The sequence below is a fragment of the Eulemur rufifrons genome, chromosome 2 (genome assembly GCF_041146395.1).
Source record: "Eulemur rufifrons isolate Redbay chromosome 2, OSU_ERuf_1, whole genome shotgun sequence".
Classification (NCBI taxonomy): domain Eukaryota; kingdom Metazoa; phylum Chordata; class Mammalia; order Primates; family Lemuridae; genus Eulemur; species Eulemur rufifrons.
This window is the reverse complement of record NC_090984.1, coordinates 61,113,512-61,130,728: the sequence shown is the minus strand read 5'-3', so window position 1 is coordinate 61,130,728 and position 17,217 is coordinate 61,113,512. Positions and strand designations below refer to the sequence as shown.

At 47.0% G+C, this 17,217-nt stretch overlaps 2 protein-coding genes across 11 annotated transcripts; one reads left to right on the top strand and one right to left on the bottom strand.

Moving 5' to 3' along the window:
- Positions 1-1,088: 1,088 nt before the first annotated feature.
- DCAF11 (DDB1 and CUL4 associated factor 11) lies at positions 1,089-10,342 on the bottom strand. 7 transcript variants are annotated; one of them, XM_069485679.1, is made up of 15 exons: positions 10,138-10,342; positions 8,594-8,847; positions 7,697-7,824; positions 7,336-7,463; positions 7,029-7,093; positions 6,250-6,350; positions 5,870-6,016; positions 5,600-5,654; positions 5,165-5,233; positions 4,762-4,819; positions 4,478-4,663; positions 3,496-3,649; positions 2,935-3,087; positions 2,021-2,127; positions 1,089-1,922 (listed from the first exon to the last, which is right to left on the bottom strand). In XM_069485679.1, the coding sequence occupies exons 2-15, from the start codon at positions 8,746-8,748 to the stop codon at positions 1,788-1,790; spliced, it is 1,641 nt and encodes a 546-aa protein (XP_069341780.1). In that variant the 5' UTR covers positions 8,749-8,847; positions 10,138-10,342; the 3' UTR covers positions 1,089-1,787. The 7 variants fall into 7 exon arrangements, with proteins under 7 accessions (XP_069341780.1, XP_069341786.1, XP_069341763.1 ...); XM_069485685.1 differs by having other exon boundaries at positions 8,594-8,828; XM_069485662.1 differs by having other exon boundaries at positions 8,594-8,823.
- LOC138394093 (large ribosomal subunit protein eL39) lies at positions 9,432-14,541 on the top strand. 4 transcript variants are annotated; one of them, XM_069485741.1, is made up of 2 exons: positions 9,432-9,642; positions 14,040-14,541. In XM_069485741.1, the coding sequence occupies exon 2, from the start codon at positions 14,075-14,077 to the stop codon at positions 14,228-14,230; it is 156 nt and encodes a 51-aa protein (XP_069341842.1). In that variant the 5' UTR covers positions 9,432-9,642; positions 14,040-14,074; the 3' UTR covers positions 14,231-14,541. The 4 variants fall into 4 exon arrangements, with proteins under 4 accessions (XP_069341842.1, XP_069341825.1, XP_069341834.1 ...); XM_069485724.1 differs by having other exon boundaries at positions 9,432-9,788; XM_069485733.1 differs by having other exon boundaries at positions 9,432-9,809.
- The last annotated feature ends 2,676 nt before the right edge of the window (positions 14,542-17,217 follow it).

The following is a 17,217-nucleotide window of genomic DNA, read 5'->3' as shown; positions in this document are numbered from 1 at the left end:
ATTTAAACATGACTTTTATATGCACTAAGAAACTAAAAAAATTGTAATTACTTGCCTTATTTCGATATTCACTTTATTGCAGTGGTCTCAAGCTGAACTCACAATATATCTGAGGTATGCCTATTTAACAAACATTTTACAATGGCACTGATAGACTTGCTAAACACAGGATTGCCACAAACCTTCAATTTGTAAAAAATGTAAACATTTTGATAACATAAAATTGTATTGGAAACATCTCTTACTGAGAAGCATGGATGGTCTGTGGGGCCTTGATCTAACCCGGCTCTGAGGATACTAATGATTTGAAGATGTCCCTTAATTTGGTGCCCTGGAGGCAATATAGGTTCTGGGTGAGATGGGTGGCAACTCTGGGGTGCAGTGGCAGAGGGGGACTGAAAGGCAGATCTGGCATGACATCTCCACACTAGACAGATCAATCTGCGGAAAGAGAACACATGGAGGCCAAGGATCTAGACAGTTTATGCTTTTAAAACTATCTTCTTTGCTGTGAAATAGGGTCCCTTTTACCCTTTGCTATGAAAGCCGGTGAACGCCCCTGGATGTGTGTACCCTGGTTTGAAAACGGTCTTAGAGAGCATGAAATGTTCCGGGGAAAGCTCTAGTTAGAGCTGGATGTGAGCCCCAGCTCTCTCCTGACCATCGGTTTGCTCTGGGGCATGAGGCTCTGAGTATGAAGAGCCCTGATGGGGCCTGGTGTCAGCACCTACCAGGTTCTCTCTGGCTCTGCGTTCATGGGCTGCCTCTTCTGAAGACTGGACCAGATCCAGGGCCAGCCCCAGAGCAGAGCTGACAGGCTATTACAGGGCTCTTACTGAAAATGTGTTTACCCCTGCTCTCTCAATGTCTACTTGCCAGGAAGTTTCTGAAGTTGACAAGGGGGTGCCTATTGTAAGGCTCAGTTAATAAATGATTTTGGTATTTCCCTTCAGCTTGGGGCGTCAAAAGGGTGTTTTCTCCTGCGGAGCATCACCCCCGAAGGCTTTGGTGAAACTGTGCTTTCTTGAAGTGTGAGGATAAAACACCTCAGATACGATAAAGAGAGGGAGACAGAGACAGACGATGAGCCAGGTTCCCACAGAGAGTTTATTGAGGGAGCCAAAGCCAGTGAGAGGATGCAGTCCTACTTCAACCTTCTTCCTTAAAACTGCTGGCTTCCAGCATGACAGGATCCTGTGGGAAGGCAGGGCCTGCCCCGTGTGGGGCCTCAAGGAGGTTCTGGAGAGTCCCATCTCTCACACCACAGCCTGTCCTACCCCAAAGACCCAGACACGAGAGAACACATAATCCCCACCCAAGGAGAGTACTGAGGAAACACCCTTACTCATCCTGTCCTTCCCCAAAGGCCTCAGGAAGAAAGGCCAGGACACCTGGCCCTCTGATTGGCCAGTCTAATCCTCAACATGAAGACCTGGGCAGTGGGCTTGGCTAACAGGTCTACGCTAGGAGCCAACACCTAACATTCAAACATGATTAAAAACACTCAGGACCGTTCTCTTGCTGGCAGAGGCCACACCCCAGATAGTGGCAGTCTTGCCAGACCCTGGCCAGAGATAGGGACCCAAGCTGGCTGAGTGTGAGCATATGAGGAGACCACTCTACCCTGAGGGGAGGATCTTCCAGGGCTCAGCTGGGACTCAGAGGCTGGGGTTCTGTTTTGCCCCATCCAATGCCAGTGATTCCTCCAAACATTCCCCAGAAAGGAGAAAGGGAGGAGACAGAGAGCTTATCAAGAGGTTCACCCTGTGTGGGACTGGAGGTCAGATCTACTGGGGCGAGGAAAAGGCTGTGGAGGAGTGGGACACTGGGGTGGGAGCACTGGGACATTCCTCGGACTCTGGCATGTCATCTTGGAAGTATTCAGCCTGGCGGTACTGCCACAGACGCAGGTTCCCGTCCCACTGCAGGGCAGAAGGTGGCAAGCAGTCAGGGGGTGCTGTCCCCTCCCAGGCCCAAGCCCCAGACACGTGCCAGCCCCCCAACCCCCTTGCAACCTCACCGAACTGCTGACAATCTTCTCTTCAAAGGGGTGCCAACTGACGTCACGCACACAGGCCTTGTGGTTGGTCAGCTTCTTCACGATGTGGCCACTGAGGAGGTCATACACTGCCCAGGAAAGGCCAGAGTGGAGAGGGGCTGCCACAGGCCTTCAAACTATCCCTCCCTTCCCCGAGTGGCACCAGTGACCTGCCTCATAGGCAACTTCCCACTTTCCCGTGGGAGCAAAGCCCACACCAGAGGCCTCTATTATTTCTGTTTCTTTCCCCTGTTCCCTTTCCCTACCTTGGGTTGAGGGTATGGGCTAGTGAAATGTGGGTATCTCTGACCCTTAGCTAAATTTCACAGGGCCTACAGTTAAGAAAATGCAGTGGCTTTAAAGCTTTTAGCAATGGAAGGCACCACAAAGTGAAGACCATGCTGCTCCTTGTCTGGACAGGATTCATCGTGCTCTTTTGTGCCACGGGTCTCTGTCTGAGTGTCTCCCTATGCACAGTACTGCCTTAGGATCCTCATCTCTGTAGCTGTGCTTGTGTTTCTTTTTGTGCATTCTTCCTGCTTTACTTTGCATGTCCTTTACTATTTGCTGCTGTCTTCTTGTGTCATTTTTTGTCTCCATTCCCTCCTACCTTTCATCTGCAACTTCTTTCTTTGACTGGCTAAAAAACAGAACCGACTATATTTTTGGTAATCTGTTTTATTTACCGACAAGAATTCTATGTTCCTTTTCTTAATTTAAAATGCTGATGAATTGAATGTTTTCTCTTTTTCTGTTTAAGCTTCCCCTACTTCAAGCTAAATTAAATTTTACTTGTGGTCACTGGGCTTTTTAAGGTGGTCACTGGTGGTTACAGGTGGAATGCTACAGAAACATTCCTGCACTTCCCAAGGCCCCTGTTCTGACGCAATCCTTACCAACCACTTTGCCGGTGGAGCAGCCACTGTAGATGAACTGCTGGCCTGTGCTATGAGTCGGGGAGAATCGGCAGCGGATGAGGGTGTGCAGCACTCCGTGGCCCCGGTAGGTCATCAAGGAGCTGTCCCCTGGGAGCTTCAGCTTCCGCCACGCTGGGTAGGGAAGGAAGGAGAGCTCTAGGTTAGGGTGTCTGCCTTGCACTACCAGTCTTTAGCAAAGATCGATGTCCAGAGGCAATTGCCTTTCCAACCTTCAACTGGTCCCTCTTTCCCCACCTAGAAGTTAACAGTCACCAATATGGCCCTGCTGGTTATTATGATACAGAAATGCTTTTGTATTGGTTGATTCTAAGTGACCCCAGGCCCCAACCCTGGGAACCCCTGGCCATCCCCATGGTTCAGCAAATAAAGAGTTAACGCCTGATAAAGGGTGCCATGGGGGCGGGCTCCAGACAAATCCACTGTGCCTATGCCAGGCCTTACCAGTGGTTAAGTATTTTATTAATAACTACCACCTCTGACTCTTAACTCTTCAGATCTCAGTTCTACTTCCACTCTCACCTTTTTTGGGCACTTGCTGCCAGCGATAGTCCCAGTTTTGCTGCGTGGCAGCCTGGCGTGAGGCTTCCATGCCTTCCCGGCTGGAAAAGCGTCGGATATCCCAGAGCTTGATGGTCTGGTCTTTGGAGTTGGAGATGAGATACCGGGCATCACCCTGTGAAACCAAAAATGGATATTGAAGCATCAGAGGCTGCAAATGTCAGTGCCTGTCAATCTAGTGCCCCCTCTAGTTGAGGGGAAGAAGTCCGGTCCTCTGACTTTGCTTGCCTCTTTCTTCATAAAGGTGAGCTCACTTTCTTTTTTTTTTTTTCTTTTTTTTCCACGACACTTCCTTGTCTGAAAGAGCTCACTTTCAATGTCTGCCTCAGATCCTACCACCTGGCTAGGTTTTCCTTCCTTTGCCCAGGGACCTAGCTGGATCTCCTATCTTATCCTGGATTGGAAAATCTTCCTGCTGGGCGTGGTGGCTCACGCCTGTAATCTGAGCATTCTGGAAGGCCAGAGGTGGGAGGATTGATTGAGGTCAGGAGTTTGAGACCAGGCTGAGCAAGAGTGAGACCCCATCTCTACTCAAAATAGAAAAAATTAGCTAGGTGTGGTGGCGAGCGCCTGTAGTCCCAGCCACTTGGGAGGCTGAGGCAGGAGGATTGCTTGAGCCCAGGTTGCTGTGGTTGCTGTGAGCTAGGCTGATGCCACAGCACTCTAGCCTGGGCGACAGAGCAAGACTCTGTCTCCAAAAAAAAAAAGAAAGAAAGAAAATCTTCCACTTTTCTTATACAGAAAGCCCTGCCCCGCTCCTTAAGGAGTAGTGGGTACAGATGGAATTCATGTTTGCTGGCTTAAGCTCCTTCTCTAAACTCCAGCTCTTGCAAACCCTGGCTAAGAAGGAGCCTGTCAAGTTCCCACACCAGTCCACTTTCATGCTCTCTTGAACAACCAGAACCTTAGTAGCCTGGCTGTGTAGTCCTGCCTCCCTGCCCACCTTGCTGTCAATGAAGGTGATGCCGTCCTGGTGTCCAGCCAGTGCACCCACGGGCTTGGGGTCATCCTCCCGCATGGTGCGTCGGTCCCACACTTTGCAGATGGCATCATCGCCCCCAGAGAACAGGATTTGGGAGCTTATATCAGCAAAGGCCACTGCATTCACATCATCCTCATGGGACTCAATCTAGGGGAGGAGGAGGCCAGGATACTTAAGACCTCTTTCCAGGTCTTAACATAGGCCAAAGACCAGGAGGCAGAGGCTCTAAGTCTCAGGAGCAATACCTGAAGAGTGCGCCGGTTCTGTTCTCGATCAAAGACATACAGGCAGCCATCGTTGGCCCTGAAAAGGAAGCGATAAGGAGGTCCTGGAGCTAGGACTGAGAGGGCTAATGTTATATATGCTCCAGAGAGTCCCACTGATAAATCCTGCTGAGGGGCAATCCCTTGTCTGCTCTTACACAGGAAATGGAGGAAGAGTTAACTATGTTTTCAAAGAGGCTTGTGACCTCCCATCTTGTGCTGGAGAAATGGAGAGCAAGAGGTGAAGCAACTTGTAAACTTTGACCCTGGAGAAGGGCTGGTTGTTTTCCACAGCAGCCAGTGTACTCTCTGAAATAGCAGAGTTGATCTCTGGGAAGACCCCCCCACTCATTAATTGAGGGAGACATCCCCCACAAACACTCACCCTCCTAGTACTTCTCGTCCATCTGAGGAGACAGCAATGGAGAAGACAGCAAAGCGACGCTCATCCGGCCTGAAGAAAGCAAAGAAGGAGCCAGGTTAAGTGGACTTCCCTTCAGCTTTTGTTAATCTACGTAAACTCTGACAAGTGTTGTAAGGCACATCTTCAGGGAAAAAAGAAGTTCTGCCAACATGTGCCAGAATGGGGGTTACCTCAGTGAGAACCCAGAAATAATCCTGCAAACAACTATTTGACCCTTGTCCTCTGGCTGAGAGGATGGATGGTTCCCTCCCAGGAATCCACATATTTGCAACCAGTACACTTTCCCTCTACCAGTACACTTTCCCTCTAAGTAGGACTTCCAGCCCAAGAGGTTTGCTCCTGTAGAGCCTTCCTCGAAAAGTTTCTGATGATCTGATCAGAAAGGGAAGCCAGTACCTTAGGTCCAGGGCAGTGTGTGTGTCTCCCTCCCCGTAGATATTGCAGATATGAACTAAAGGAAGCAAGAGAAACAAGAATCTTTCAGGGATGGGTGAAGAAGAGTGGAAGCGAAGCTAGGGAAGAGACAGAACAAAGGACAAGGGCGTTAGAACACCTTGGGAGTGATTTTCCCAGGACAAACCATGGAGTCCTGGATCAGAGGAGACAGGCACATGGAGACCTCAGGCCCCAGGCTAGAGAAACAACAGAAATCTGGTACATACTCACTGTAATCAGACCAACTGGAGTAGAGGAAGTGGTTCCCATCAGGGGTAAATGCCACATCCAGGACGCTCCAGCCTACATCCCGGGCCTTAATGCTCTTGAATTTATGGAAGCGGCCATACCGGCAGTCATACAGTCGGATTGTCTGGTCTGTTTAAGCAGAGATCAGGCAAAATTATGGAACACGTGCTTTGTATCCTTCTAGATCAGACCTCTCTCACTCGGTGCATTTGTGGCCTCTGCTTTTTATCATGGGAAACATGCTCTGGCTAGGCATTCCTGAGCCAGGTCTGAGCTCCCTGGCTCTGGGGCTTTCTAGCTTCAGTCAAGGGAAACCATCCTTGTTCCAGGGAGAGGCAGTTTATAGGACCAGGGTCTGGTACCTTGGCAAGCAGACATGAAGATTTGGCCATCTTTGCTGTAGATGCCGCAGAAAGCCTTCTGAGAGTAGGTATCAATGAAGCCCAGATCATTGGGCAAGAAGCTGGGAAGCAGAAGGAAAGTGAGGGTAAGGGAAGCTCAGGACAAGGAGTGTCCCAATTAGCAGAATTCTAACAGAGCTGAAATGTCAGTACAGGGTAGTCTTCCCTTTTGGCTTTGCGTAGAATCCCTTGTCTTTCATCTAATCCACCATCCTCTAAATTGCTATACTTTTCCACTTTATGTACTCTCAAAAATTTCAACCCTGGCTGGGCGCGATGGCTCATGCCTGTAATCCTAGCACTCTGGGAGGCCGAGGCGGGTGGATCGCTCAAGGTCAGGAGTTTGAGACCAGCCTGAGCAAGAGCGAGACCCCATCTCTACTAAAAATAGAAAGAAATGATCTGGCCAACTAAAAATACATATAGAAAAAAATTAGCCAGGCATGGTGGCACATGCCTATAGTCCCAGCTACTGGGGAGGCTGAGGCAGAAGGATCGCTTAAGCCCAGGAGTTTGAGGTTGCTGTGAGCTAGGCTGACGCCACGGCACTCATTCTAGCCTGGGCAACAGAGCAAGACTCTGTCTCAAAAAAATAAATTAATTAATTAATTAAAAAAAAAAATTTCAACCCCACTTAACCTATCATTAGTATCTCTGAGGCTCCTTTCACACCACCCCTTCAAATTTAGGAGTTAAGCCTACCTGACCCTAAGAGTCTCTCCACCAAGCCCCATACTCACTGAGACATCACTCGAGACCGTTCTCCGAGGGAGAAGCTTCCCCGGTGGCAGAGACCCCGTTCTCTCTAAATGGAAGGGATTGGGGAATATTGCTAGCAGAAACAGAGGGCCACTTCAGTCACATCAAGCCCCCTCCTCCAAAGATATTGCTCTTGCTACAGAAATGACACCATCCACAGACCTCCAATGCAGGCTGGCTAACTCTCCAGCCCCAGCACTGGAGGCTTCCTTTTTCTCTGGGGCTGGCAGAGCTACTGGCCACCTTGGCAGGCCTGCTGCCAGGCTGGCTGAAGGTGGAGAGGCTTACCTGGTGCAGCATTCGAGGAAAGCTGTGCTCCTGGGCTGCCTGCCTAAGCCCCAGCCGCCCTGTGGCCAATTCCACTTGTGTCTTGATCTCATTGCATTCCAGCTCCCGGGTGTCAGGGGTTGCGTCCACTGTAAGTAGAAGTGGACAAAAGAAGTTTCATCCTTGGTCTTCCAGCCCCAGAGGACAGTTAGAGGAACTGTGCCCAAGCCCACTCAATGTGGCTGAATATACTGGGGCTGTAAGGAAACGCTCATTCCCTGAATTATCACACCTTTCAATTTAACCTACCATTCTTCACCAAAATAAAAAAAGGGTTCCTAATGGAAGTCTTCCGACATTAGGGTCTTGGTCTGCCTCTTACCAGGAGGGTTGTATCGATCCCCGAGACGACCATCCCAAGCACTGTCATGCTCTTCCTCTGAGTCTGAGAGGGCCTGGATCAGTTGTAAATTTGCTGCACCTCCTCCCTGTACCAACCTCACTTGGCCTCTGTGGAGAGACACCCCATTATAAAGGAGGGGACCCCTTTCCTCAGAACCACCAAATTCAGAGTAACAGCTATCTGGCTCTTAGATCAAGTGGTACTCATTTTGAGGTTTGAGGCTGACTAGACCTTGACTATTATTTTCAGTCTCCTAAGACACTGTAGGAAACTGACTCTCACTCTTAGAGAAAGAGTGGAGAACCCCAACATTCTGTGAAGGTTGACAGACCTACTAACTTTACCTCCCAAGCTCATCTTCTCCCCGAGGAGCCATAACAAAGAAACAAAGCCAGCTGTACCCTTTTCCAGCCAATTTCTGGTGGTCACTCCCTTCAGGGCATTCTTTCCTCAAGAACAGGTTAGAGTTGGGTCAATTTAAACTTGTTTTTCAAGTAAATCGATGTGGCCTCATATCACATGTCAACGGCTTTACTAAAGTTCAACACCCTCCTCCCCTACTCTTCACCCCTTCACATCACTTCCTCCTGGCCCGTCATCCTTTTTTTTTAAACTTACTTGGAAAATAGATTACATTTGTGTAGTTGTGGCCAGAGAGGAGCCCCTCAAACACAAGAGTGGGTCCTCTTGGTGACCCTCCCTAGGCAAGAAGACTGTTACTGGCTATGGAGCTGAGTGCCATGGGTGCCCAGCATGCTCTGCTCAAACAGAACAGTTCTTTCAGGCTAATTCCATTCTCTATCCTCTGTAACTTTTCTGCCTGGAGGGAAGGGACTGTGGTGGCACCTGGTGGGGTCACACCAGAGAGTAAGTTACCTGCGGAGGAGATAGGCCAGTACCTGGGCCAGATCCACATCTTCATCCTCCTCTTCCTCTTCTTCACTCCGATGCAGGCCAGCCCCTCTTCGGGACAGGCCTTCAGAGGGGTCTCCGGACCCGGATCCTGCGCTGCTGCTGTTCCGTGATCCCATCTTCTGGTCACAGCATCCTTAGGTCCTGTGCAGGGGCTCCTCCTATCACCTCCTTGGGTTTGGCGAAAGCAAAACCTGCTCTAGGAATATCAGGCTCTCCTGAAATAAGGCAGTAGCTATCTCTAGGAGGGTTACACTTCCTAGGGACTGAGATCCCTTTTCTTAGCCTATGACAACTCCCAAGGCTTTGGGAACACAAACCTTCCCCAATCCTGTGAAGCAAAGAAAGCAGAGTGAAGCCTAAGGCGCTACCCTAGCTCACCAATGATAATTCTTAGATGAGGAATGTCTCAGTTTTCTACCCAAAACTCACCTATCAAAGTCCCTGGACAGGGGAGCGGGAGAGGTGTGGGGAGGTGTTGGACTCCCAGGTAACCTCCTTGGCTGACCAATCAAACCCCCTCGCGGAAGAGAGCGCTTCACTAGCTTATCTCATCTAGCCAATCAGAAACCTTAGGACTCAAAGACACCCCAACACCCCCCTTCCTAACCAATCAGAGCGTTCCTTTTCGAAAGCCGGCAGCAACGACAGCCAATGAGGTTAGAATTCGACCTAACACCCCCTCCCTCCTCGCCTCACGCCCACGTGGTGTGCCGGGGGTGTGTACGCCAACGGGGGTCGGAAGCCGAGAAGCACCTCCCACTGAAGCCGGCGGTTACCGCCCCACTCGAGACCACCCACCAGCCAGGAGCGCTCGCAGGACCCGCAGCGGCGCGAGGCCCTGTCTACACCGACTGCCGCCACAGCGTCAGCCAACCGCTCCTCCGTCACGCGCCTCTTTCGTCACGCACTTCCCGGCTTCCCGGCCGGCAGGCTGCGGACGTCACACGACGCTGCTGACAGTCCTGCCCCCTTGGCCCGCCAACTGGACGGCGGCACGCTGTGATTGATTGGTAGGCGGGAGAAAGTGTGTGAGGGGTATCAGGGGAGGAGGAAGTGCGCGCCCGTGGAGGGCCGTTCACTCTAGGTGGGGAGGAGTAAAAGGTGACTGGCAGCTTCCTGGGTCACAGACAAGAGAACTAGACATCATGGCTGAGAGGTGGGGTTAACAAAAGAAACGGTTGGTAGTTCGCTACTGAGAGGTATTTTAGCAAGGGATACAATTTACCGTCGGTCCCTAATGATCCTTTGGCTTCGCGCTTTTCAGACAACGCCTATGGGCCTCTTCTTTCTCCCCCAACACCCCTCCCCTCCCGCCCAGCTGGAGCTGTTCTCTTTTCGCTGGCTGCTGCTCTAGGCTGTCCTGCCCTAACCGGTGTCCAGTGTCACAGATGGGGACACAGGCCTCCAAACCTTCCTTCCGGGTTTAGTTTTGGAAGTCTAGTTCTTGTGGGGTCGGTCCTTTCTATACCTCCCCTTACCCCCTCTGGCAACTTTTCACACGATACCTGGCTTCCCTCCTCGCTCTTTGCAGACGCTCCCTAGCACGCGCGGCTGCCTCGTAGAGCCTTTCCGGTTCCGTCAGTCCCCTCAGACGCTCACTTGGCCCTCCCGGATATGCAAAGCTTTCCTGGGCCCTATGTGCGCTGCGTGCCTCTCTGCTCCGGGCGGTGGCTCCAAGGCGTGCACGCGCCCCACCTCCTACCCCTTCCTGCGGGTTTATGAGTAACTGGCTGAGTTCAAGGCCGGGACTTGTCACGTCTCGGGATCCTTGTCCATGCAGGGTGGGAAGGCGTGTGGGTCGAGTGACCTTGCTTGTGCCGGGCTCAAAAGCCCCAGGTCGAAGCTGAACTTCAGCACCCACAGTGTAACACTCCCTTAAAAGGGCTGTGAGCTTCCCTCCGCCCTGAGCCCCTTGAGGGCAGGGAGAGGAGCGAGCGCCCTTACTTCCCCTGGGCCCCCCTGGGGTTCATTCTCCCAGTGAGGGCGAGGGTGTGACCAGTTCTTCGGGTGACGTCTCTTGGTCTCTAGACCATTGGGGCGGCTTCGTGGGCTCTGCGCTTAGAAGGGCCGCATGCTTGGTGTAGTGTTCTGTCACCGTCTTGGAATTGTAGAACTCCAAATTCGGGCTTTTGCAGCTAAAGCAAAACACTGTGACACTGATGCTTGGAGATAGAGAAAGGTTTGATTTGGCCAAACGGAAAAGATAGGAGATCAAAATCTGTTAGATCCATCTTATCAAAAAAATGAAGTAGGGAGCTTTTATGCGGCTAGGTAGTAAGGGAGGGTGCGTTTTAGGGAACCAAAGGGGGACGTCCCTTGTTTTCAGTTTCAGAAAACAGCTTGTTTAAGTAACCAGACTCTGGTCGTCAGCAGCTAGTAGCAGCTTTTTTTGAGGGCATTTATTCCTTCTGTAAAACAAACTCATAGATTGTCCTCCTGACCCTGGAGTATCTTTTTGCTTGACAAAGAAACAGTACATCAGTTAATAATTACTGTGAGAACAAGGGGGTGCTGGGCAGAAAGTAAGTGGTTAACATATGCAAGCAAACAAGGGCCAAGTCAAATTTTACATTATTTTAGGCACTAAAAATAATCAGGGTACTAAACTCTCAGAGGGCCTGGCTACAAAATTCTTAATTTTAAAGCAAGCACCTGGTATTTTCATTTTGCACTGGGCTCTGCTAATTATGTAAGTAGTCTGCTGGTTGCCCATCCCGTATTGCCAGATTGCTTACTATCTGTGCCTTATTGAGACTTTAGGATTTGGTGGTTTGTGGGTTATCCAGCTGGGAAAATCTGGAATCATTTTTTTTTTTTTTTTTTTTTTTTGAGACAGAGTCTCACTCTGTTGCCCGGGCTAGAGTGAGTGCCGTGGCGTCAGTCTAGCTCATAGCAACCTCAAACTCCTGGGCTTAAGTGATCCTACTGCCTTAGCCTCCCGAGTAGCTGGGACTACAGGCATGTGCCACCATGCCTGGCTAATTTTTTTGTATATATATATTTTAGTTGTCCATATAATTTCTGTCTATTTTTAGTAGAGACGGGGGTCTCACTCTTGCTCAGGCTGGTCTCGAACTCCTGACTTTGAGCGATCCACCCGCCTCGGCCTCCCAGAGTGCTAGGATTACAGGCGTGAGCCACCGCGCCCGGCCTGGAATCATTTTTTTAAAATGATCTTTCCCACCTCTTTGCCCTTTAAATTTAATTCAAGTCCTATAGCTGATTATTTGAGGTTCTTTTCTTTTCTTTTTTCTTTTTTTTTTTTTTGAGACAGGATCTCTGTTGCCAAGATGGAGAGCAGTGGTGTGATCATAGCTCACTGTAACCTTGAACTCCTGGGCTCAAGTGATCTTGCTTCAGTCTCCCAAGTAGCTAGGATTACAGGCCAGCCCCACCACTCCCAGCTAATTTTTTTTTTAATTTGTAGAGAAGGGTCTCACTGTGTTGCCCAGGCTGGTCTCCAACTCCTGGCCTCAAGCAATCCTCCTTCCTTGGTCTCCTAAACTGCTAGGTTGTTTTCACATTCATTATTACTCCAAATCAGATTTTCATTACTTCATGCCTCTCCCCCCTAGTTGATCTGCTGAATGATCCTCCTCTAACAGGATTTAGTGCCTAAGAACCCACAAGTGGCTCACTATTGCTCATTCTTTCAAAAACAGACTTCCACACCTGGTTGTCTGTTTTTCAGTAACCTCATTTTCTTATACTTCTGCCAAGCAAATATGCCCATACATGCTTTGTTTATTTTCACCTCTGTACCTCCCCAGGAGAACTTCTTATCTGATGGAAGCTGTCTACCAGACTCCTTTCCTCACAGCCTTGCCCTTTGAGCCAGTGGTACCACTTCCAGGAATCTAGCCCAGATCTGTATAAGGATTTATGTTATACATAGCAATTATTGATAATAGTGGACACTGGAAACAAAATAGATCCAACTATACTATAATATAGGATTGGTTAAATAAATTATGGTCCATATAGTGCAGACACAGATACCAGGTAGCCATTAAAATGATGTCCTGTTCTTTTTATACTATGGGAAATTGTGCAGGTTACATTGTTAAGTGTTTTAAAAAGTGGTACTCAGTGCTTCTGCTGACATGTGGTATATACAAAAACAGTATGGTTTCAGTTTTGCATAAAAAAGGTATAAAAATACTCAGGTTCCTTACATCAATAAACAAGTAATGGAGAAAGCCTTGCATGAACCAGTGACAAAGGTATAGCATGAACAAAGGATTATGAGTAATACAATCATATCCAGCACCTGAGGTCCAGAATAAACAAACCAGAATAAACAAAACTTCTGTTCAACTCATCTCCTTAATAATTCATTTTTTGGTTATCTCTTTCCTTTTCTCCTTACAAATCTAGTTTACACCTGAATAAAGTCTTGTTAATTCATAATATGGAACTTGTACATTATTGAATAAAATATTTAAAAGTCATGGCAAATGTTAAAAAAATTTGAGGTTTTATGACCAAAATGAGTTCTCCTTAATATCAAATCAAATACTTGGCTGGACACAATGGCTCATACTTCTAATCCTAGCACTCTGGGAGGCTGAGGCAGGATGATACCTTGAGGTCAGGAGTTCGAGACCAGCCTGAGCAAGAGTGAGACCCTGTCTCTGCTAAAAATAGAAGAAAAAAAAAATACTAAAGGCTATAGGATTCATCACTGGATCTATTAATTAATTTTTTGTTTAAGCCTATGAACTTGATTATGTCACTTGTAACCTGTAATATCTTTCAAAATATATATGAGCATGTATATCTTAGGGTATACTATATGTTCTATTGAAAGAAATAAAATGGTATTAAAAAATATAGTTAAGTCATTTTGATACACTCAATTTGGCCTTTCCTCTCTTGATTTTAAAATTTGGCATGTTGCTTGGTTACAGTTTGTAAAGTGCTTTTCATTTGGGCAGTCTCTGCTCTCCCTAGCTACACTTAAAGTCACTTAAAGCCACAGAGAGGTTTTCTACCTTCAGCACCATTTTAGGACTGTTTCTGGTCATTGCTAAGTAAATGTCAACTAGTTGACTTCCTGTCTGATCTGCTTTGGCCTGTTTCCTGCTCTCTAGCATCTCCACTAGGGGGCGGGCTGGGCTGGAGAGAAGAGAAGGAAAGCAAAGTTTTCATTCTCTAGCTAACCCTGTCTGTGTCTCTCCAACCCCAACCCCGGGCCTGTTGATGGCACAGAGCTCCTGGGACAGTTCAGCCTTCTGAAGTGACTGATGCCCATACATGTGTTTATACATGGTCTTCTTGTAGCATCCTCTGTGCAGATGGAAGGGGAGGAGTGTGTTAGTTTATATAGGGACTTAAAATGTGTTGACTAGAAAGCAATTGAGTAATTGTGGAATATTCTAACACTCTCATGTTTTGTGTACTTAAGAATCAGATTTCTGGTCCCGTTGAGTCTCCCTCGCCATGTCTTCTCACAAGACTTTCAGAATCAAGAGGTTTCTGGCCAAGAAGCAGAAGCAAAATCGTCCCATTCCCCAATGGATTCGTATGAAGACTGGCAATAAAATCAGGTACAATTCCAAGAGGAGACATTGGAGAAGAACCAAGCTGGGTCTATAAAGATTGCACATGATATAATGGCACGCATATTTATGCTGTATCAAGGTCACTATCATCTTACCGTATCAAGTTGGACATGTCACTAATATCTGGACAGACACATTTCATTGGGAAAAGTGATTTTTCTCTTTGTTTATATGCTCTGTACTAATAAGCTGGTTCAGTAATAAATATGTGAGACCTTTTGTTTAAAAAAAAAAATCAGATTTTTGAGGAAGGGATGGAAGGAGGAAAAAAAAACCCAGATTGTTTTTGTATGTGTGGAGGGTAGGAGTTACAGAGGTAATACAGAAGTAAAAACCCTTTAGCCCTGATTTGAATAAAACATAATATAAACTCATGAAATTTTATCTTCGTGTCTCTATCCATCGAAAAGGTGTAGAAACAATGACCTTTTCCAGGAGCAATGAACACTCCTAGCACCAAGATTATGGTCTTAAAATACTGAAAGAAACCAAAGCTTCTTGGAGAAATGGCTGATGCCAGGTTTGGGGCAAAAAATAAACAAGATGAGCATGGAAACAACTTACCCTACCAGATAGTGAGGAAGCAAGCAGAAATTCTCATGTCAAAAGGACTCAGCTCTTTTTGGCCTAGCTCCCATAGCCAAAGATGGAACAATTTGAGCGCTAATAAGGATAATTTAATAAACACTAAGTATGTTTAAATCTATGAGTTCATAATTGTGTGTGTGTACCTAATTGGTTACTTTTTGAAGGATGATAGGAAACCAAATAATTATTTTGAAAGTGGAGAATAAAGGAAAAGAATTAAGCAGTTTTATTGCTTTTCCTATATAAACTATACCACAGAGTAATGAAAGAGAAGATAAAGAGAAGTGTCTTTATAAAAATATTCTGACTGTATATTCTGACAACTCAAATATGGCTGTTTTGCAATCCCTAGTGAATTAATGAATCTAGGCATTGAACATCTAGGTCTGGATTTTTCAATGACTAAATTGAAGGAAAAGAAAGGAACAGAGAGGGAACCTACAAACTGATAAAAACATAAAAGACATGAACTTTTTAAAAATAGGTAAGGCTAAACTATAGTGTCTAAGGATCCACATTTGGGTGATCATACTATAAAAATGCACGGAAGTGATTATTACCATATTATCCACTTATAGCAGGAGGGAGGGGCTGTCATAGAGATGGTCAACATGGAGGATGGGGTTGGTATCTGGCAAAAAGTTCTATTTTTTTTCCCTGGGTGGGGTTTCAAAGGTGTTCACTTTATAATAGTTTATTAAGGTATATCTTTGTTTTATGTGGTTTTCTGTATCTGTGATTTATTTTAAAACAAAAAGATTAATTAAAATGTGTTAACTATATTTTATCATTTATCTGGAACTAAAAGACATGCAGCCCAAATTTATTCTAATTGACAAAAACCTTTCTTTTTTTCTCCCTTTGGGGATAGGGTTTCTTGCTGTTGTCCAGGCTGGAGTGCAATGGTGTGATCATAACTGCAACCTCAAACCCCTGGGCTCAAGCGATCCTCCTGCCATAGCCTCCTGGGTAGCTAGGACTATAGGCATGCACCACCATGCCTGGCTAATTTTTTTGTAGAGATGGAGGTCTTGCTATATTGCTCAGGCTGGTCTTGAACTCCCAAGCAATCCTCCCACCTAACCCTCCCAAAGTGCTGGGATTACAGGTGTGAGCCACCATGCCTGGCACAAAAATCATTTTTAAGGCTAAGACATTCCTGTCCCTGTGCATTTAGACACCAGAAAAGTGCCTGGAACCCCAGGTCCCTGCCTCTTTCCTAGAGGGAGTTATTTTTAAATCCATTTTCTTTCTGTCCTAAACTTTATTCACATTGCTCATTTCCTTCTTAAACTGTAGTCAGTAATATATTAATGTAGGCTTACGGGGTCTACTGTATCATGATGGAGTGGAAAGGTGATGATGGCTAACGTGCATTAAGTGGTTATTCAGTGCCAGGCATTGTTCTCAGTGCTTTGTTCCACTGACTCTTTTAATCCTCCCAACAATACTGTGAGGTGTAGACATTCCCATTTTACAGCTGACAAAACTGAGAGGCACCCCTGGCTCCAGAGTCTACTATGTGCTTAGTAGCTGTGCTGTGCTGCCCCGATGGTATTGTTTCAGTTATCACATGCTGTTTATGAAGCTGAGGACTTAGCTGTGTGTTTTTCTCCATTGCTAACTCTGTTCTAGCATTTGATCCTCTTTGACTTTTAGATTTCTTTCCTTACACATTGTAGCTGGTCATTGGCATTTTCTACAAGAACACTTGTTTTCTTTTCTAGGTTTTTCTTTTGAGGGAATTCCCAATAATTCCATTTTATTTGTTGAAGTTTGTTTCCTTTTTCTAGGTAAAGACTCCCATCTCACCCACTTTGGTTTAGACATTCACTCAGCCTGATCGAGATCACAGGGGAAATTTTCCCAACGTGATGCCCCTGATTCATGTGGGACTGTCGCTCTTTCTTATTTATTTATTTATTCTTGAGACAGAGTCTCGCTCTGTTGCCCGGGTTAGAGTGCCGTGGCGTCAGCCTAGCTCACAGCAACCTCAAACTCCTGGGCTTAAGCGATCCTCCTGCCTCAGCCTCCCGCATAGCTGGGACTACTGGCATGCACCACCATGCCTGGCTAATTTTTTCTATTTTCAGTAGCCTGGCTAATTTCTTTCTATTTTTAGTAGAGACGAGGGTCTTGCTCTTACTGAGGCTGGTCTAAACTCCTGAACTCAAGTGATCCTCCTGCCTTGGTCTCCCAGAGTGCTAGGATTCCAGGTGTGAGCCACCACACTGGCCTTCCTTTTCTGACTTCTCTCCAAAGTTGTTTTCATATGAGTTTAGGCTAAGGCCTTGTGACTCAAACTGTGGTCCCCAGACCAGCAGCAACAGCATCACCCAGAAGCTGGTAAGAAAAACAGAATCTCTGGGCTATCACAGACTTGCTGAGTGAGAATCTGCATTTTAACAAGGTCCCCGGGTGATTCATATGCAC